General features: G+C 43.7%; 1 protein-coding gene across 1 annotated transcript in view; it reads left to right on the forward strand.

Moving 5' to 3' along the window:
• Positions 1-23,645, forward strand: part of LOC124555660 — a 73,176-nt gene that overhangs the window by 15,364 nt on the left and 34,167 nt on the right. Inside the window, exon 2 of the mRNA XM_047129683.1 lies at positions 717-884. Coding sequence (XP_046985639.1) covers positions 717-884 — 168 coding nt within the window. The remainder of the gene's footprint in view (positions 1-716; positions 885-23,645) is intronic.

The following is a 23,645-nucleotide window of genomic DNA, read 5'->3' on the forward strand; positions in this document are numbered from 1 at the left end:
ACATATTTCTCTTTTTTGCATTGTGTCGCTGGAGTCAGCCAAACAATTATCGCTCGTCACGTCTTTAATGCAACGGCCTGTGCCTTCAGGAAGCGCCGATGAGTTTCCCATTTTTAAATCTGAATTTTATGCGCCCTTTCGACAGTGCGCTCCCAAATCAACGTAGTCCGATATTAGTTTTATCGATGTGCATTAACAGGGACAGTAAAACAGTAAGAATAAGCAGCAATGTGTGGAGCGACTCAGCAGCGCTACATGCTTGGCGGTAGCAATCACGGGGTCAAAGCAATGTTGTCGCTGATGGAGTACCGGTTCTTCTTCGTATTTTAGTGGCCCTGTTAATACATATCGTTCAGACTAGACAATCAGGAACCGATCTATCGATTTGGCGTGTAAAAACTTTCTCCTTAAAATTCATTTTGTTTGTAATGGGAAACAAATCAGGCGCTTTCCGTCGACACTGGGCGCCGCCTGAAAGACGAGATGAGCAGCAATTGCCTGGGTTGACTCCAGCTGTAGAGAACAGAAGCGAAGTTGTAAATAACTGTTAAACACCAGAGAAAATGCGACAGACGACTCTTAGGAGAGAGACACTGTATAAGAAACGACAAAAATGTAGTGTACACAAGTCTACACCAAACCTGTGGTGAAGTATTCTACAGTTCTGCTATCGATGTGGTGATACACATCCTCGTGGTCTGGGCTGACTCTTTCAGTGCCAGAGCCGTGGCCGTCGTGCGACCTGCTGTACAACTGGTTCTGGTGCCGGGGCCACCACGAGGGTGGCCTTATCTGCGAGGGGAGCTTCAAGTGGGGTTCCGTGGAGCCGGTGGCCGTACTCTGGACACGCTCCATTGAGACCGGCGACCAAAGTCACGTCCGAGGTGGGTATTTTGTCGCCTTCTTTGAAACACACCAAACGTTTTGGCTAGAATTACATTTTTCCTCGAGACATATGAGTCTCAACTTTATGTTCAATAATGACAGAAACTGAAGGAATAAATTAAAATGCCAATATTGGAGAGTTTCGGCAATACTGACGATTTAAGAAGGGGAAAATAGGCTGAAGACATGAACTGAAGTTTGTGTTAGGGAGGATACTGGACTAGGATAGACCATACAACTCTCTCAGCCGTACTGCTACGGTGGTTTAACTTCAGTCTGCTTTCCGCAGCGCTGCGGCGATGACGTCCTGTTTACGTCCGGTCCGCGCGGTCGCAAGTATCCGTAGTTGTTTACTACACTACTGGCCATTAAAATTGCTACACCACGAAGGTGACGTGCTACAGACGCGAAATTTAACCGACAGGAAGAAGATGCTGTGATATGCAAATGATTAGCTTTTCAGAGCATTCACACAAGGTTGGCGCCGGTGGCGACACCGACAACGTGCTGACATCAGGAACGTTTCCAACCGATTTCTCATACGCAAACAGTTGACCCGCTTTGCCTGGTGGAACGTTGTTGTGATGCCTCGTGTAAGGAGGAGAAATGCGTACCACCACGTTTCCGACTTTGATAAAGGTCGGACTGTAGCCTATCGCGATTGCGGTTTATCGTATCGCGACATTGCTGCTGGCACTGGTAGAGATCCAATGACTGTTAGCAGAATATGGAATCGGTGGGTTCAGGAGAGTAATACGGAACGCCGTGCTGGATCCCAACAGGCTCGTATCACTAGCAGTCGAGATGACAGGCATCTTATCCGCATGGCTGTAACGGATCGTGCAGCCACGTCTCGATCCCTGAGTCAACAGATGGGGACGTTTGCCGCCCGCGGTGGTCTAGCGGTTCTAGGCGCTCAGTCCGGAACCGCGCGACTGCTACGGTCGCAGGTTCGAATCCTGCCTCGGGCGTGGATGTGTGTGATGTCCTTAGGTTAGTTAGGTTTAATTAGTTCTCAGTTCTAGGGGACTGATGACCACAGATGTTTAGTCCCATAGTGCTCAGAGCCATTTGAACCATTTGGGGACGTTTACAAGACAACAACCATCTGCACGAACAGTTCGACGACGTTTGCAGCAGCATCGACTATCAGCTCAGAGACCATGGCTGCGGTTACCCTTGATCAGGAGCGCCTGCGATGGTGTACTCAACGACGAACCTGGGTGCACGAATGGCAAAACGTCGGATGAATCCAGGTTCTGTTTACAGCATCATGATGGTCGCTTCCGTGTTTGGCGACATCGCGGTGAATGCACATTGGAAGCGTGTATTGGTCATCGCCATACTGGCGTATCACCTGGCGTGATGGTATGGGGTGCCATTGGTTACACGTCTCGGTCACCTCTTGTTCGCGTTGACGGCACTTTGAACACTGGACGTTACATTTCAGATGTGTTACGACCCGTGACTCTACCCTTCATTCGATCCCTGCGAAACCCTACATTTCAGCAGGATAATGCACGACCGCATGTTGCAGGTCCTGTACGGGCCTTTCTGCATACAGAAAATGTTCGACTGCTGCCCTGGCCAGCACATTCTCCAGATCTCTCACCAATTGAAAACGTCTGGTCAATGGTGGCCTAGCAACTGGCTCGTCAGAATACGCCATTCACTACTCTTGAACTGTGGTATTGCGTTGAAGCTGCATGGGCAGCTGTACCTGTACACGCCATTCAAGCTCTCTTTGACTCAATGACTAGGCGTATCAAGGCCGTTATTACGGCCAGAGGTAGTTGTTATGGGTGCTGATTTCTCAAGATCTATGCACCCAAATTGCGTGAAAATGTAATCACATGTTAGTTCTAGTATAATAAATTTGTCCAATGAATACCCGTTTATCATCTGCATTTCTTCTTGATGTAGCAATTTTAATGGCCAGTAGTGTACTTCGTCGCCGGTAGTTAGAGTCCATCACTACCTACGTAATATGGCACATTCATACAGACAAACCACCATCAAGATCAGTTTTCAATCCTATCACGCACAGGCCGGCCGAAGTGGCCGTGCGGTTAAAGGCGCTGCAGTCTGGAACCGCAAGACCGCTACGGTCGCAGATTCGAATCCTGCCTCGGGCATGGATGTTTGTGATGTCCTTAGGTTAGTTAGGTTAACTAGTTCTAAGTTCTAGGGGACTAATGACCTCAGCAGTTGAGTCCCATAGTGCTCAGAGCCATTTTTGAACCGATCACGCACAACAGCGAGCTTTTGAAGTGAAACGTTTTCTACGTGACGACGTTAAAATTGATCTGCAGGACATAATTGGTATCCATCTCTCTATCACGAGCAGTGTTGTCTACGTCAAGTTAGTAAGTGACGAGGTGTGCAACAGAATCGTGCTCTCACATGTGAACGATCTTAAATTCAAACATTCTGATGGGCGTATTGGGGCAATCTCTATTGATCATGCGGGGTCTGGTCTTTATACTATACGAGTCTTCGAACTCCCGCTCGAAGTACCACCGGACGTAGTCACCGCGGCTTTCCAGCCTTATGGCAGAGTGGTCAGCCACATGGTAGAAAAATGGACCACCTTTACAACGTACCCGGTTCTTAACGGGGTACGCTAGATCAAAATTGAACTGGCAAAACGTGTACCATCATATCTTGTCACGGCGGATGTAGGGCGATTAATTTGAATGACGGACAGCCATGCACTTGCTCTGATTGTGGCCAAGAAGGACACTTCTGGTCGGATTGTCTCCAACGACGGCATGCTCAAATCCTGACAGGTGAATCTATGACTCCTTTTATGGTGACGACCCTGCCTGTCAATTATGCCGGGGTTGCACAGGTGGCCACTCTTTCCGATTCCGACCACATTCGTCCGATAGCCGCCCCCGATAGCAAGGCCACGATAGATCCTGTAGTACCGGATCCAGGCACTACAACGGCGCTCAATCCTGAGGACAGTCACTGAACGACTTTGTGAGAAAGCACTGATGACAGGATGGACATTGACCCATGGCAGAGGCTTTTCTTCCAGACACCAGAGCAGCTGAAGAGATCCACCCTCTTTCTGATACTGAAACACACGTCCATAAACAGCATTCCCCGAGGAAACACATGAGACGGCGGCGTTCTCCATCGGACGAGTGCTTGCAGCGTACGTCTGACATGGACTGTGGGCTATCCGACGCCGGTACCGGCGGTACGGAAGCCGCAGGAACATCCCATCCAAAAGATCGCCATGGTGACGGCTCCAGTCCTTCCGATCCCACTGAACAGCAGGATCACATGCAGACAGCCGCTGCCGATTGCCAGCCAGTAGCGCCGAAGGAGCCTGCGCCGAGTGCCGCAGCAGCCACCAACAGCCACCAACAGCCAATGGTATTTCATGGCGACTCAGCGGATGACAGTAAGGAAAACTCCTTGCCGATCATGTCGTACGACACGCAAGGGAATTCACCCCACCAATGTTGATCGTTTTCCACCATCAGTGACAGCGATGAGACAGCCTGATGTCACGTGCACACACCCCTTACAAGGGTGTTGATGGCCAACACAGATGATGTGGTATCGTGTTGCGACTGTAAACATTAACACTACATGGACACGTGCTAAGTTATCCTTGCTTCAGGATATGTTGAACTCTGCTTCCATCGACATAGCCTTTCTCCAGGAGGTGTACATCGACAACTTCCCAGACATGTACTATTAGGACGAATGTGTCTCTCCAGCTTCCCCCAGAGGCAGTGGGGTCGTTGTACTTCTTCGGGAAGGGATAGTGGTGGGCGATGTCCTTCTGCCTGGGGCATGAGGGATGGCACTCACAGTACTGGGTGTCCGCCTTATGAATATCTATGCTCCTTCTGGGACGGACAAACGTCGTGAAAGTTCACGATTCTTTGCGGAAGACGTCGTCCCGCTCTTCCAAGGCCGCCACTACCATCTGGTGTTTGGAGGTGACTACGATTGCGTACTGGCAGCCAGAGACTAACTCCCACGACATAAATCATGCCCGGAACTCGACATAAACCCTGCCCAGAACTCGAGATGCTAATCAGAGACCTGCAAATGGTGGAAACTTTGGAACATCTTCACGGTCACCGACTGGGATTCTCATACTTCGCGAGCCACTCCTCCAGTCACATCGACGGGATTTATGTCTCACGCTCTCTTGCCGCTGGGATACAGGATGTGGAACTGTGGCCTGCAGCTTTCTCTCACCACTCTGCTTACATCAGTGCCATCACCATATGGCAACAACAAGTGTGGAGAAGACACAGGCTCGTGGAAATTAAACGTTGCTCACCTGTCGTACCCGGATTACAACCAAGCCGTTGAGGATTCGCATTCGTGTGAAAATCGCCTGTGTGCATATCCCACAACGATCCACTGATGATTGGACTGCACCAAACCGGCACTGAGGCGAATGTTGATAACCTACGGTCGCGACCACGCTGCTTGGCGTACACACACACTCGATTTTTACTTCAGGGAACTGCGAGACTGCAGTGCTATGGCGCCATTTCTGGAACGACAAAATGTGGTCCACCGTTCTAAGGCTCCGATCATTGGTAATATGCGACGCCACCTACAGCGGGTGGTCATCCGCTCGACGACACAGGATAGGTTAGTGAGAGAACACCCGTCTATGTTCCACGTACTTCGTGAACGTAAATGACGCCAAAAAGCACTGATACGCTTGATCGACATGGAGAATGGTCGTCGCCTCACCAAGCAACAAGACATTGTACGATCATTATTACCATCTCTATTCAGCTCAGCCTCCTGATCCTACAGCATTGGAGAACGTCTCGCAGACGATTTACGGCACATTCACCCTGGCAACGAAAGCGACCTTGATGGAGGAAATTACGGAAAAAGAAGTGATCGATGCCATTAGAAAAGGAGCTGCAAACAAGTCTCCGGGTCCTGATGGCCTCCCCTTTGAATTTTACCAGACTTTTAAATATTTACTAGCCACCCTATGGATGGACATCTGTCGTGAACTACTATCCCCAGAAGTGCCGCTCCCTATGGCCCTTATAGAAGGGATGATCATTCCTATTCACAAACCATCCGGCGGCTCGTGGATGCAGGACTACAGCCCACTGACGCAACTGAATTGCGAATTAAGATCTTTTTTCTGGCGGCGCGGGTACACCAGACTTTACATCACATCATCGCCCCCGATAAAACGTCATTAGAAGGTGACAATAATATTGGAACAGCACTCAGTGAATGTCATGACTTGATCTCACTAGCGAGGGCATGTCGTCTGAAGGGTGCGCTGGAAGCGGTCCTGCGACATATGCGATACCCACAGCCATTTGCCACTGTCGTCATGCGACTACTCCGTGCCTGCCTCAGTGGCCGAGCGGTTCTAGGCGCTGCAGTCGGGAACCGCGTGACCGCTACGGTCGCAGGTTCGAATCCTGTCTCGGGCATGTATGTGTGTGATGTCCTTAGGTTAGTTAGGTTTAAGTAGTTCTAAGTTCTAGGGGACTGATGACCTCAGAAGTTAAGTCCCATTGTGCTCAGAGCCATTTGAACCATTTGACTACTCCGTGGCGCGACATCCAAGGTGATCGTCAACGGCCGACCTACGCAGCCCCTCACCATTTCTCGATCGATAAGCCAAGGCTACCCACTGTCCACTTTACTTAACTCTATGACCAATGGAACCGCTATTACGAGGCCTGCGCCAATGACTAACGGGTATGATGACGTTACACGGCCTCACTTTCCCATGTAAAGCATATACTGACGACCTGGTGATTGTCATCCGCAACGGCGACGACACCGCCAGCGCACTGAATTGGATGGCCACATGTATCATGGCCACTCATAGTCGTATTAGCTTCGCAAAATCAGTGGCGATGTACATCGGTGTCGGAATGTTACAGCTCAGAGATACTTCCAGATGCCTCGGCATTGATTTCACAGACGATATACGACGAACCGCTGCTCACAACTTTCGACGACTTTTACGAAATGTTCGGACTGGGATAACAAACAAGCGCCTACGAGCACTGGACGTCGTCCAACGGACCCAGTATGTCACGACACATTTAACGTCACGCATTCCGCACATCGCCCAGGTATTACCTATACCGGTGATGTCACCTCGCCGTATACTGGCGTTTTTTGCGTCCTTCGTGAGTTCAGGAATGCTTTTCAAGATCACATATGAGACTCTCACCCTTCCCCCGGATCGAGGAGGGCTTGGCCTTTATCACGTTCATGACAGAGCGATCGCCCTATTTGTGAGGACATTAGTCAAACGGTGGTGCTCCCGTCCGGACAGTCTGACGAGTTTGTTATTAGAAGAACTAGCGCCGCCCTCCCTCTCGCCACCTGTGCCGATACACCACGTCCCATCATCACTCTTCTACATCGGTGTCATTTACCTCGAATGCAGTTACGTTCAATTTGCCTTACCAGCGACTCGACTGGCGACGGCACGGATGGTTTATCGTGTCCTGCAGAGTGAACGACCCGACAACATCGTGGAGAGGAAGCACCCGAACGTCAACTGGCGGGCAGTGTGGAGGACGATTCACCACGTAACACTGGACATTGCCTTCACGGCGATGTGGTATACCACTGTCAACGGCAAGGAGGTGACCAGATCAAGCATACATGCAATCCACGTGGTGGACTCACCCATGCACGAGCTGTGGTATTCAAGACAACGATGAATACTGTCTCAGCTGTGGTGAACCTACGGCAGTGTGGCACTTAGTGAAGCAAATGTCAGCGTACTTCCTTTGAGTGACGCAAATCTACATCTACATCCATACTCTGCAAACCACCATGAGTTGCATGGAAGAGGGTATGTCCCATTGTACCAGTTCTTAGGGTTCCTTCCTGTTTCATTCACATATGGAGCACAGCAAGAAAGATTGTCTGAATACCTCTGCATGTACAGTAATTATTCTGATCTTATCCTCACAATCCCTATGTGAGCAATATGTACGGAGTTGTTGTATATCCCTCGAGTAAGCATTTAAAGCCGGTTCTTGAAACTGTTTTAACAACTTTATCAAGATAGTTTATGTCTGTGTTCAAAAGTCTGCCAGTTCAGTTCCTTTAGTATCTCTGTGACATTCTCTATGGATTAAACAAATATGTGACCATTCATGCTGCCCTTCTCTATATACAGTAAATGTCCCCTGCTAGTCCTATCTGGTACAGGTCCCAAACGCTTGATCAGTATTCTAGGATGGGTCACAAGTGTGATCTGTAAGCAATCTCTTTAACAGACTGACGGCACTTCCCCATCATTCTACCAATAATCCTAAGGTTACCACCTGCTTTACCTATGACTGAACCTATGAGATCATTCCATTTCATATCCCTACAAAGTGTTACACCTATGTATCTGCATGAGTTGGCTGATTCCAACAGTGACACACTGATGTTATAGTCAAGAGATACTACGTATTTTTGTTTTGTGAAGTGCGCACTTTCACATTTCTGAGCGTTTAGAGCAAGTTGCCAATCTCTGCACAACACTGAAATCTTATCAAGATCCGACTGAATATTTATGCAGCTTCTCACAGACAGCATTTGATTACAGATAACTGCATTATCTGCAGGAAACCTGATTTGACTATTAATATTGTCTGCAAGGTTGTTAATGCGGTGGACATTCTGAGAGAACTAAGCTTTTTTCCCTAATTTTGGTTGAGTTACTCAGCTGTGTTTAGGCCCTTTCAGTATGGGCCATTTTAAATAAGAAGAATGGTGAGAACGGTGAGCTATGCGCAACTTTTGAATTCTTGCAATACACATTCTCACAACAACAAACTACTTTGGTGTTAATGATGCATTTATAAGTAGTATGGGTACATTATCCAGTAACTATCATGTAAAGGTGTAAAATCATACAAAAAGGTAACAGGTAAAGTAACTTACAAGAGGCATCTATACCAGTGCTCTTACAATACACAACATACAACAGAGTCACAAACAAGCTTCTAAAAGAGGATACAAGCAAGCTAGGTTGTTTCCTCCTTTACCAGCACTACAGGCAGTCACATATAACATCAGCAACAGAACCAAAAATATGAACAGTACGTGTAGTAGGTTTTATATCTATGATGTTTATGCAAATGTGTCCCTCTGTTGGATAACAGGCTTTGACAGTTCTGAGTAAAAGTTTAGGGAGTTTGTGTGCCTTCACACTACAGTATAAAAGAACACTTATGTCAACTGGCAAGAATTGCTGTTAAGGCAAAGCCTCCAACCGGTACGTTTGATGTGGTCTATCAATAATATTATGGTGTCAGCCATAAATAACTGGTGTTCTGTTCATTTACTTCGTACATCTGGCTAAGGGCATCTATTTTACTTTTGATTAATTTTCAATTCCTACAGTCAATGATTTTGAAATACATCGCAATCAGCGGTAACAATTATTGCTTCGTTAATGAAAAACTCGTAACTCGTAACTTGACAGCAGCAAATCATATCGAACCCAAGACTGTATTATTCCCGGATGAGACATATTAGTCACACACGAAAACTAATGTCGTGTCGTGGCTTCGTGGACGAGCAGTGCATTATTTGTTCCAAGACGACACTAAGGACACTTTAGACTTTTGGAACTATCTGCAGGAACGACATTGCCAGATCCACCGTTACCCAAAGTATCGACAGTATTTATCTAATTATTTATGGAATGCGTTCCACAACTCTCCACGCAGCTGGATCATCACGGGTAAGAGAAGCGAAAATTACAAGACTGTGATGGAACACCACACGGTACAAGGTGGGATCTACCTTGGTCACTGCGAGAAGCTATACCTGGATGATAAAGCAGATGGAGAGTTTCGTCGTGACCCCTCGCACTGTTTAGCAGTATTGGCCCCCTTTCCTACAAAAAATGGCTCTGAGCAGTATGGGACTTAACATCTGAGGTCATCAGTCCCCCATAACTTAGAACTACTTAAACCTAACTAACCTAAGGACATCACACACATCCATGCCCGAGGCAGGATTCGAACCTGCGACCGTAGCGGTCGCGCGGTTCCAGACTGAAGCGCCTAGAGCTGCTTGGCCACACCGGCCGGCCCCCTTTCCTCTTTTTGTCCCCAGTGCAAAGGCTTCTTCGCAGTTTTTGTTTCCCATCCGGTGCAAGATGTAGTACCAGTTAATGGTGGTACAGATTCCACCCTTCGGTTTTATTTAATGGCTTCCTTAGCCTCACACTTTGCTCTCTTTCTTTTTGCCCTTTGCGGCAACTATAAGTGTGTTTGCAGTTACGTGTGTCCCCAATTTGACGCAATGATTGTACATACTAGTTTCAGTTACTTACTGCTTAAAATAATTAGTTAATTAAATGAAATAACAAAAAAAAAACAGTTAGCACATCTGCCAAATAAGCAGGAGACACGGGTTCAAGTTCTGGCTGTAGCACAAATTTTAATTCATTTCTTCTGCTACTGTCATTACAAAAAAGAAGAAAAACTTTTAGGCTTCCAGCATAAGATCCCTCTCTCCCACATTTAGTTTTTTGCTATACTGAATCCAAGCAACATTCATATTGGTGTTTGAGAAGCTTTTCAGGATTGCTGGCTACTTTATTTCATATGTCTACAATACCATTGCCACATAAGCACATAAAACTTCATACAGTTAATAATTAATTAATACACAATAATAATATCATCTGTTGATATAAGGCGTTAATTTCAGGTTGTTGATAATCATCAGGAAATGGGAAAGGTGACGGTATTGGCCAGTTGTCAGGAACGATTACAGTGTTCGCGTTGAACCATTTGAGAAAACAATAGAAAATCAAAATATGAATAACAAGATCAGACGAAGTTTCTGAGGGCCCATTACAAGTCAATCTTACCTAAATGCCATTATTTTTAGGAAGGTACAATAAAATCATTCAGCGAGGAACTGATATAAATATTCCTGCAAACACAGAGAGGACACTGCCAAGAGAAGAGCTTTCTGTTTTGGGCTTCAGACTATGCTTGTATAATAAATTGGTACGTCAAGATCGACTAATTACTCCGAAATTGTCAAAGAGCTTGACTGTATGAGCATGCTTATAATTATGATTTTGTATTCTGTCTGGCCTGGATGATTGCTCTGATTCGGTTGGGAGGGGTGCCACGAAGCTCTTGTATCCTCTCCTGAGCCATGCTGACTCACAATTGTTGTAACTCGTCCGTGATATCTTTGATCCTAGCAGTGGGACAGAGTTGACGTCGGAGCTATTCCCATAGCCTTGGGAATCCTGCTGGTAACGGGAGTACATCAACACCACGCACACAGCTCACATGTATCGAAGGCAGATGCCACGACGACACTGTCGCATAACATCTGACACGCGAAGACGCAGGATGTCCGTAACACGCCGTTATGCGGTCAGTCACTACCAGCCGCGACCTGGAGACGTACCCGACTGCTCTCTACACCATGACGCCAGGAAAAACACCACTGCGCCTCTCCAAAACATTGGAAGAATGGGAATTCTCCCGCAGGTCGCCACAGAAATCGCCGACGATGGTCATCCGACGACTATAGAACCGCGATTCATCAATGAACACAATGCGATGCCGTTCATCAACGGTCGGCTGTGGTGTGATGTTAGCGGCAGCCTACCAGGTCTGGTAACGACACTGAACACGAATGCACTTTGGTGGCTGTTCTACCTGTCACAGAGAATTGCTACTCCAACCGTTTACGTACTCACCGATGGTGTGCACGGTACGAAGTTACTTTGATGTCCGATCGTTTCTTGTGGTTGCTTCGCTTATTTTGTCACGCAGTGTAATAAATTAATGTTCTCCTTCACGTGTTTGTCTGTATGTGAAGGCTGATCTCGGGAAATACTGTAGGAATTCTGATACAGTTTTTACTAATAGATAAACTGATTTATGAGAAAGGTTCATGTTCGTAAGTTATTATTGCTAAGGCAAAAAAGTTGTGTCCGGCCACAGATACGTAGTGCTCTATACGTGCGAAGCCAGGGTGCGAAGCCTGTGATGCGAAAACTCAAGTTTTATTCGTCATGAAAATCATGAAACGGTATAAAATATGCCAATGAAACATGCATCATGTCATCACATATTAAAAAGACAAATTTTCTCCATACGCACTTCGTTTGCTGCGTCATATTAATACTGGGTGCAGCCACTCCTTTTAAGGAAAAATGTTTGTTGTCAATAAAGTAACTCACAAACATGATGTACTATAGTCCGTGAGACGAGTGATTGGTACTGACAGTTCCGGCGGCAGACGGCGCTGTTACCGAACGTGGCTCACAGCACGCGGCGCCCTGTCTGCTACACGCATTCTCTAGCAGCAGAAATAAAAGCGAGACAAAATACAAGTCGTATTGGTACGCGTGAATTTATTTAAAGTTGATGCTTGAAATATATTAACTCGAAACTGATAAGAGCTATTTAGTACAAGTATCTAAGATGCTGAAACATAATAAAGTTATTTGTTAAACTTCACATCTGAAATGAAAACTATTTTCGCAAGTTGTTGAACATTAGCAATTTTGGTTTCCATTGTTAAGTATTAGCATTATTAATTTGTTCTACTACAAGCTACAGAGTAATTGGTCAGTGTATTAAGAGTTATAATCTGAAGAAAGTACTCCCAATATGATGATCTGGTTGTAGATCTATAGCAAACTCCCTCCTTACATACCTGAATACGTTGTAGTTACTGTAATGGAAAAACACCACTCACATCACTGTCAGAATCTGATTTGACATTGTTTTCCTCAGCACTACTCGAACTATCACTGCTCTCTCCCAGATGTATAATTAAATTTTCGATGCGTTCTTCCACAACCCCTTCGGTTTTGGCCGCCTCTCTGATGGCACTTGCAGTGCTGTTTACAATTTTAGCCCACGTCTCGCTTGTCACTTTATTGATAGCTGCTGGAAGGAGAGTTTCCACTTCAGAGATCGTGATTTTTTTATTGTTTGCAGCAATGTAATTTTTTATCTGCGCCCACACTCCTTCAATTGCATTGAAGTGACAGTGGTATGGAGGAAGCCGAACGATTTCATGCCCGTGCCTTTTAGCAATCTCGTCAATTACATATGTTGGAAACTGGGGTTTCTTTCGTGCCACAATTTCGAGCAGTTCCGCCTTCCTTAAATCTTCTCTGAAATCTCCTTTTCGCCGTTTCAACCACTGAATGATATCGTCTTTTTTTTGGTGCCAAGGTTGGTGCCTTATCGTGAACAACGGAATGATAAGGCGCATTGTCCATAACAATCACTGATGGACTTGTCAGATTCGTCATAAGCGATGTCTCGAACCATTCTTGAAATACTACACTTCATTTCTTCATGGTAATCTCCCGTCTTTTTTGACCGAAACATTTTCAAGCAGTTTGGCACAAAACCTTTCGATGTTCCTGCATGTAAGACAATAATACGCTCTCCTTTGCCAACAGGCACTGCCATTGTCCCCTCGGGCGTTCCATCATTCCAGTCTCTACGTAAAGAATGGCTGGCATTGACCCAAGTTTCAGCTAACCACACCATACTTTCGAATTCCACACCCATGATCCTGCGAAGAAATCTGCACCGCCATGCAACTACATCTGTCCTTTCCATTAATATTTTGCGTCCGTTAAACAGTGAATAGCTGAAGCCTATGTCTTTCAACACTGTACGCAATAAAAATTTGCTCCCTTTAAAAAGATCGTCTTTCTGAAGCGACACCTGTAATTTAGATAGAGTGGGATGTTCCCTTCTCTTATAATAGCTGTATATATGACGACGAATAGCGTCTTTCTGAAAATCGTCCAAAGCTGTCACCTGCTTATTTCTGGGTCGCTTCTTTCCTGGTGTGTGCAGCTTTGTTGTGCCACTCTCGTCACAATTTACACTATACTGTTCTTTCCCTATCTTTACAACAGTGTTCTTACTTATTTTCAATGCTGCTGCAGTTCTCTTCACAACCTGAACAACAGGAGTTAAGGGCCTACCTTTGTCCTTTTCTTTCTCAAAGTAATCCCTCACAGAGCACGCGAATTCACGGGCCTGGGTGTGTAGCACACTTTTCTACCTCCGTTTCACTTCTTGTGTTGGGCTGGTACTACCCGCCGCACTAGACATTGTTTACAACGAAACATAAACAAAGAAACACTAAAAACAACAAAAACGAAATAAACTGCGAATTCAACTTCAGACAAACGACGAACGACCGCACCGCCTGCACGCGAGACACTGGTAACTTTCATAAGCGCGCGCGACCGGGTTTCAGAGCGGCAACGTGGCCCTTGCTACCCGCTCAAAGTCAGGCCGTCATTGGCTGCCTGCCTGCGGTCGCTAGGCAACGGAAAGACGCTACCGAGCTGTCAATACCAAAGCCTCGTCTCCCAGACTATAGGCTGTTAGAGCCACAATCTCCATCTTGTTAAAAATCGCTGAATTAACTCTCCCTCTTTGGTTAAAAGCAAAGCCATTTAACCAAAAATGACATAAGGAGTTTAGAAAAAGGGAAGCAGAATTCAAAGTACTTTAGATTATTGCAAGAACCAAGGTCTCTTACATATTCTTACCGCATAATTTAGCGTTGACATGTTTAACACATACTATACTCACTGAATCATAACGTATGGACTGCGAGAGGTAACGATTCAGAAATAATGAACTAATTACTACATTTCGGGATAGATACCCGACTCTAGTGTAGGTAGTCTTCACATGATATTATGCTCTTCTAGTTCGAATCTTGGCGGTGGAGAAATTTTTCCTCGCCAATATTTATTCAAAAAGTGCAAGAGACGTTCTGGATTTAAATGACTCTAGAAATGAGAATTTTTGAGGATACCCTTCGTCACATTGAAATAGTAAGTTCGGTGCCTCCCCTGGTGCTAATTGAGAAGAGTGTTCACACACACACACACACACACACACACACACACATACATAGTAACAGAAAGACTACACTTTGCAATTAAATGCAGTAATATTAAAATTTTTTCCATAAATGTTTTCGACGTGTTGCCAACGATCGATAAGATTCGATGCTTACCTATAGGTAAATGAAAAGCAGATGCCTTTCTAATTTAGAAACGTAGCGAGTTTCTGAATACGTATTAGTTAATATGGAGAAAGTGTTGTTATAGTTATTTTTGTAAACTTAATTTATGGCACAGCTCCCAGGATTTATCAAATAACTACTTGAATTTAAAAGTCATAATAATGACGTACCCAAGTTGTGATTGGCTCCGTAACTGAGACGCGAGTGGTATCGTGCGCAGTACCAAGGAGGGCGGGGGGGGGGGGGGGGGGGAGGAGGGGAGGAGGAGGAGAAGAAGAGAGCGAGACTTTGAAATGAGCACCCATGTTGTCTGTGGCGGCGACGAAAACCTTTATTTTGTGGTAAAAAGTGCGTTTTAACAACTATAATGTGATGTGGCGTTAATGTGCGTGCAATTAAGTCGTCTTTGAATTTTGTGAAGTGCGGATGTAAGAATTTCTACACTTGTGGCACTGCAAAGTTTTGGAGTTGTGGCTACCGAAGAACTATGGCTCTAAATGTCGCCATACTGGTCGACGAGGAATTAACGTATTAGAGATGTGAAGAGGCAGTGCAATCTTGGTTTGCCAACCGCCCATCTAAACGACGCAAGCAACAACGAAAGTCACAACACGACAAGCAAGACTCTCCAATCAGTTTTCTTAAAGACTATAAGTGAATGGGAACTTAGTGCAGTTTTCTGCTATGTGAGAATTATATATAAATAATTCTTAAAGACAGTGTTAATTTCAGTCTCAACCATTTCAAGCTATCATTTCCAAGGCAATGTTAGAAACATTTGATTTTTTTTTCTAAATCGTGTTTCGTAGCCTAAAAGACTGGAAAAAATGCTAAGTTAAGACTGCTGAAGTAGTTTTGACCATTCTCAGAAAGAGAGGGAAGTTTTAATTGAGTAAATTGGTCACTTTGTGATCCAATTCTTTTTGACGTAAATATCTTCCTACAGAAACTGTTCAGTTTTACTGAAAGCTCAGTTCTTGCTAAAAAAGATGCATTTCCATAAAATGGTATGTCAAATCAATGACAGCTTTTCAGGACTACAATAGTAAAAAATCCCCAGAAAGCCTATGTTGTTTCCAAGAATCAAGAAAACAGGCTGGAAACCTTACTAATCAATCTAAGCGAAAGTATATAAAGGAGTAACCGGATGCTATAGAGGTAAACTTCCGCAACCACAGCACGAGACAATTCTACAGGACCCTCTCAAGGAGGATCTGCCGGTACACACCTCAAAATTTGTCCTTCAGGAGACTATATGGAAAACTGGCAAACTAACGAAGAGAATTGTCAAGAACTGGCACGTTATTTCTCCGATCTCCTTAACAGCCCTAAACCTGTAACAAGATTTCCAGTACGGAATTGTATGTCCACCCAACTAGAATCACTCCCAACAACATGTGAAAAAGTCAACAAACACACACTTAAACTAAAAAACAACACGACATCTGATGAAGACGGCTTCATTGCGGGATTACTAAAGAACCTTGGATCAAAGACACAACACGAGCTTACACAAATAATCTCTACCATCTCGCAAACAGAAAAACGTCCTGACGACTGGAAATGTGCACTTATCCACCCACTAGACAATAAAGGAGATTGGACCAATGTAAACAACTACAGAGGAATCTCCCTGCAAGTCACCTACAAAATTTTCTCAGTATGCTTACTCCAGAGAACACAAGAACAGTTAAAACACAAAACTGGTGAATACCAGGTAGGCTTTCGCCTCGGTCGTTCATGCACAGAACAAATCATCAATCAGAAAACAATTATAAGATGCAAGGCCATCAGGAATGCGCCAATTACTTGCACCATCATAGATTGCAAGAAAGTGTATGATTCTGTTTACAGATAATCCTTGTTCAACGTCTTAGAAGAACAGGGACTCGATCCAAAAACATTACGATTCATCCGATAGGAATTAGGTGACATAACATCGAAAGTTAAATTCATGGGTGCTTCAAGACCAAAGCTAGAGTGCGCTAAGGTGACGGATTATCCCCACTATTATTCATACTAGTCATGGACAAAGTAATGAGAGAATGGGAAAAAGAACTGAAAACTCAAGGACACTGAGAACCAACACGACTAGGAAGATGCTGGGACAAAATAGAAATATGAAACCTAGCTTTTGCAGACGGCCTAGCCATACTATCAGACAACGGAGCAACAGCAACCAAACACTTAGAAGTACTAAAGGAATGCGCGGAAAAAGTTGAGCTGCAAACCTCTTTCGTGAAGTCTGAATTTTTCTACTCAAAACTCCTAACCATAACAAAATTAGACACAAAATACGGCAAAATAAACAGAGTTACACACTTCAAATATCTAGGTGAAATCCTTGAACTACAGGAGGAGAAAAGATCGCACAGAATACTTGACTAGAAAAAATGACGAAAGCATTCGGCATGACACAGAATGTATATAATTGAAAATGCATGTCCATTCATACAATAGTCGCGCACTACAACACAGTAATCAAGCCTGAAGTACTGTATGCACATGAGACGCTAACACTCTACATGAAAAGTGACATGGAAAGCTTACTGAAGGAAGAAAGGAAAATCACGAGGAAAATTCTCAGCCTAAAGCAGGCTGATAGAAGAGGGACACGGATTACACTCTAGAAAAACCACAGAGAAGATGTTAAATAATAGCAGCAGATGTCAGAAAAAGGTTGAAGTTCTACGGGCACATCATCAGGCGGCCACCAAAACGACACACCAAGAGAATTCTCACATACATACAAGGGGTCAGATCAACAGCACCATGGATCACTTAAGTCAAATTGGACCTAGAAGCAATAAAAATCGATCCAATAGAAACTTAAGACAGGAATGCATAGAGGGACAAGATACACGAGTGGAATGTAAGGTCAGAGAATGAAGTCCCAAATAAACCATGGGACAAAGTGGACTGAAGATAGAAAGAGACTTCACAGAGAAAAAATGAGAGAATCGTGGATGATCAGAAAGAATGCTCAAATGAGGCAGAATAATTTGCGTGGTCCTACAGAGTCTTGACACAAATAACAATAATACATACTTACATTTATATATTTGTATTTTTGTGTGTGTGTGTGTGTCCACCAGAGGGGGGGGGGGAGGAGAGAGAGAGAGAGAGAGAGAGAGAGAGGAGGGAGGGAGAGTGAGAGAGAGATTGTTTGATTAAATGAGGACCCAGTTTATTAGAAACTTAGCACAATACACATTTTCATTTACATTCCTTTTCATCATTTCATGACATACAAATTGCAGCATTTGGGTATTTCGTTAATAGGGCTAACTGAATGAAACTGCTTGGAGTTAGGTTTAAACAAGAAAGTGAAATAATAAAACAAAGAGCCATATGGATTTAACAGCTCCACAACAGATACATTAAAATACTCAATAATTTTCAGGGACTCACAAAACAAAAAACAAAAAAAAAAACAGAGAGTAAGACCTCTGATACGATCCTGTCTGTAAAATATTTCATATCAAAATGTCAATTTCTTTACATCTACATCTACATTCTACATTGATACTCCGCAAGCCACCCAACGGTGTGTGGCGGAGGGCACCTTACGTGCCACTGTCATTACCTCCCTTTCCTGTTCCAGTCGCGTATGGTTCGCGGGAAGAGCGACTGTCTGAAAGCCTCCGTGCGCGCTCTAATCTCTCTAATTTTACATTCGTGATCTCCTCGGGAAGTATAAGTAGGGGGAAGCAATATATTCGATACCTCATCCAGAAACGCATCCTCTCGAAACCTGGCGAGCAAGCTACACCGCGATGCAGAGCGCCTCTCTTGCAGAGTCTGCCACTTGAGTTTATTAAACATCTCCGTAACGCTATCACGGTTACCAAATAACCCAGTGACGAAACGCGCCGCTCTTCTTTGGATCTTCTCTATCTCCTCCGTCAACCCGACCTGGTACGGATCCCACACTGATGAGCAATACTCAAGTATAGGTCGAACGAGTGTTTTGTAAGCCACCTCCTTTGTTGATGGACTACATTTTCTAAGCACTCTCCCAATGAATCTCAACCTGGTACCCGCCTTACCAACAATTAGTTTTATATGATCATTCCACTTCAAATCGTTCCGTACGCATACTCCCAGATATTTTACAGAAGTAACTGCTACCAGTGTTTGTTCCGCTATCATATAATCATACAATAAAGGATCCTTCTTTCTATGTATTCGCAACAAGAACAACATTGCCCAGAAGTTTCATCATATGTGCAACACAAGATGTCCAATACCTTATAAAAGTGTGTACAAAATTAATTATTTTAACTGTGACTGTTTCTAGGTAGGTGAAACAGGCAGATCATTTGACACCAGATTTAACGAACACATGGGGGCACTAAGAAACATTAAATACCACACATCAGGAGTAGCCAACGAGCTACATGAAACAAAACACTGCATTAACAACATTTGCTTCAGCACTCTACATTCTAACCTAAAGGCAAAACAACTAGACATTCTTGAAACACCATAAATAAAACAACCAGAATCTATAACAAATAACAAAGTTGTTATGTTTACAAGAGCACCATCTCTCTTTTTAACAGCAGTCTATATTATTTACAAATACACGCTACTCCTCACCTACTCCCACCCACCACCACCACCACCACCACCACCTCCAAAACAGCACCCAGTTCAATTTTCCTGCTGATTTTCAAACCGTACGTCCTTTCATACACTTACAGTTTGCATCCTGACCCCCAGTCAGCTTACTTAAATATCTACTAGCTTATGTTATTTATAGACATAATGCACACAATATCTCAACAATTTATAGTTATTACCATGTAATGAATGTAGATTCTAATACAACCACTGCCTAGTGTATAAGATACTAACTTAAGCACCACTACTACATACATTCCTATATTAAAATACATAGGGGGTTTCAGCAGGAGAAGCGAATATTTTACTAGCTAGTAGTCAAGACTAATTTAAATAAAGCATTTAATATAGCACATACTATCAACCTTTATTAGTTACAGAGAATGTAAACCAAACACATTTTCACAGAAAGCATTAAACAAATACAATTGATAAAGTTCAAAGTTTATTTTGATAAATTTCTAATTTGTCTGGCCATACATCATGAAGAAACAGATGAATCAATAATATTGTTACAGTTAATAACACAACAATTTTTCCTAATTCAATCAACAATTTTACATACAAGAAGAAAGTTTACCCACCTGTTTGCCTATTTCAGTAACATTAGCCAACGCTTCCATGAATCATACAGAAAGATTAATATTTGAAGACATAAAGACAAAGAAAAGCTTCATCATCTGCTAGTGCAGGTACATGGATGACATAATATGAACAGTAGATGAAACCAAAAGCAGAATACAGCAACTACACAAAGACAGAAATCTTGTACTTAAAAACATGAAGTTCGCAATAGAACAAGAACAAGAAAACACACTCAACTTTCTAGATATAACTATAATAAAAGACAATCACAGACACATATTTGACATACACAGAAAACCCACAACAAGTGACCCTATCTAAAATGCAACCTCAAACCACCTGCAGAATCAGAAACAGGCTGAACATGATCCCCCCTAAACACTTTTGAGTACCAAAAAGAGCTGGCCATTGTAAAACAAATTGCATTAAAAATGGACACAAACAAACAGGGTTAAGCAAACTAAACATACAAGTAAAGACACAATAAATAAAATAAACTAACTAAACCACATCAACACCTACAACCTGCACTACCGGGAGAAAAACATGAGCTACCATAATTAATTCACACTTAACATTCAAAAAACAAGGCACAAACATTTCTCACAAACATCAGGCAGCAGCAGCCGGCCGAGACACAAGCAAAAGCAGGGAAGTAACCAATTTTGTGACATTTTACGAGTCCCTAAACAGGAGCGAATTTTGTAGTGTCATCTGTGTGATTTGGTAATTTAGTTTCCTGGATTTCAGCATGTTAATTTAATATTTAGTAGACAAGTCTTTGTTTGTCTTTGTAGTATATTTTTCTACGGTCTTCAGTATGGATAGGGAGTGTGATTGCTGGGTGCAGATGCAAGCCGAGTTGGTGACACCTCACTCTGAGCCCTGTATAGGTTCAGTTATGCATCTTGAAGCTGCATTGGATGGGCATCACTGTTGTGGGCCAGACATGGGGATCCAACAGACATCCAACACGTCTCAATTCGCCGATTGGTCATCACCGGTGGCCAGCTCAGTTATTGCTCACACCAACGCAGACCTCTCATCTGTGATCGAGTGGTAGGTCGCCTTGGAGTGTAGCATGCGTCAAAAGACTTCCCTGGGGGCCGAACGTAAGACCTGCCTAGTTAGTCTGACAAACAGTTTCCAGGTGCTGTCTGTGGCTGACACTGTCCCTCAGACAGATGCAGTCGCCTGCCCTCATTCTGAGGAAACCAATCAGCATACAAGATCCAGAAGTCACAGACTGGGATTATTGGTAGTTGGGAGCTGCAGTGTTAGGCGCGTTACGGGGCCCCTTAGGGACATGGCTGGCAAGGAAGGAAAGAAAGCCAGTGTGCACTCTGTGTGCATACCAGGTGGAGGAATTCCAGATCTGGAACGGATTCTTCCAGATGCCATGAAGAGCACAGGGTGCAACCAAGTCCAGGTGGTGGCTCACTTTGGTACCAATGATGTGTGTTGCTTTGGATCAGAAGAGATTCTCTCTGGTTTCGAGCCGCTAACAAAAGCGGTAAAACCTGCCAATCTTCCTTGCAAGATGAAAGCAGAGCTCACCATTTGCAGCCAAGTGGAGGATCTGAAACAGAGGCTCAGATGGTTCTGCATCCATGTAGGCTGCAGATTTCTCGACTTGCGCCTTAGGGTGGTTGGGTTTCGGGTTCTGCTGAATAGGTCAGGAGTCCACTATATTCAGGAGGTGGCTACACAAGTAGCAGGGGCTTTGTGGCGTGGGCTGGGCGGCTTTTTAGATTAGTGGGTCTGGGGAAAACACAAAAAGGGCTTCAGTTTCAAAGGGTGCAGGCCGAATGCAGGAAGAACGAGATACTGGAACCATCGGTATAGCAGTTGTAAATTGTCGTATTCGTATTGGGAAAGTGCCTTAGCTTGAAGCGCTAATAGAAAGCGCTGATGCTGAAATCGTTATAGCCACTGAAAGCAGGCTAAAACCGGTGATAAGTTCAGCCGAAATTTTTGCGAAGAACCGAAAGGATAGACTAAACACAGTTGGCGGTGACGTATTTGTTGCCGTTAGAAGTAGTTTACCTTGTAGTGAAATTGAAGTAGATAGTTCCCGTGAGTTAGTTTGGGTAGAGGTCATTCTAGGCAACGGGAATAAAATAATAACTGAATCCTTTTACCGACCTCCCACCTCATATGATACAATTGTAGAAAGATTCATAGAAAACTTGAGTCTAATTTCATACACATACCCAATTCATACAATTATCGTTGGTAGTGACGCCAATTTATCCTCGACATGTTGACAAAAATACATACACTGTTTCCAAATTAACAATGTAGCGGTATGTGTAGACCAGATGTAGCTTGAATTCAAAGAAGTAGTATTGATAGCAGCTGAGAGATATACACCAAATAAATTAACAAATGACGGAGCTGATCACCCTTGGTACACAAAATGGATCAAAACAACTGTTGCACAAACAACGAAAAAAGCATGCCAAATTTAAACGAACTCATAATTTTCAAGACGAGCGATCTTTTACAAAAGGTCGAAATTCAATGCGAGATGCTTATAACAGTTTCCTCAACGAAACTTTTTCTCGAAACCTAGCAGAAAATCCAAAGAGAATCCGGTCGTACGTAAAGTATGCTAATGGGGAGAGACAATCAATGCCTTCTCTGCGTGATAGCAATGGAAATACTACTAATGACAGTGCTGCTGAAGCAGAGTTACTAACACAGCCTTCCGATATTCCTTCACCAAACAAGACGAAGTAAATATTTCAGAACTCGATTCAAGAACAGCTGCCAACACGAGTAACTTAGAAGCAGATATCCTCGGAGTAGTGACGGAACTCAAAATACTTAAAAACAAGTCTTCAGGTCCAGACTATGAACTAATTAGGTCCCTTTCAGAGTATGATGCAACAGCTCCATACTTAACAGTCATACGGAAACACTCCCCTCAATGAAAGATCAATACCCAAAGACTGGAAAGTTGCACAGGTCACAGCAATATTCAACGAAGTCAGTAGAAGTAATCCACTAAATTACAGGCTCATAGCATTAACGTCGATATGCAGCAGAATTTTGGAACATATATTGTGTTCGAACTTACGTATTACCTCGAAGAGAACAGTCTACTGACAAACAGTCAACACGGATCTATAAAACATCGTTCTTGTAAAACACAACTAGGTCTTTACTCACACGAAGTGTTGAGCGTTATTGACAAGGGATTTCAAATTGATTTCTTATTTCTAGATTTCCAGAATGCTTTTGACACTGTGCCTCACAAGTGGGTAATAGTCAAAATGTGTGCTTATTGAATTTTGTCTCAGTTATGTGACTGGTTTCCTGATTTTCTGTCAGAGAGGTCACAATTGTTAGTAACTAACTTAAAGTCATCGAGTAAAACAGAAGTGATATCTGGCGTTCCTCAACGTAGTGATATAGGTCTTCTGCTGTTCCTTATTTATGTAAACAACTTAGGAGACAATGTGAGCAGCTGTCTTAATTTGTTTGAAGATGGTGATGTCGTT

The sequence above is a fragment of the Schistocerca americana genome, chromosome 1 (genome assembly GCF_021461395.2).
Source record: "Schistocerca americana isolate TAMUIC-IGC-003095 chromosome 1, iqSchAmer2.1, whole genome shotgun sequence".
In the NCBI taxonomy this organism is placed as follows: domain Eukaryota; kingdom Metazoa; phylum Arthropoda; class Insecta; order Orthoptera; family Acrididae; genus Schistocerca; species Schistocerca americana.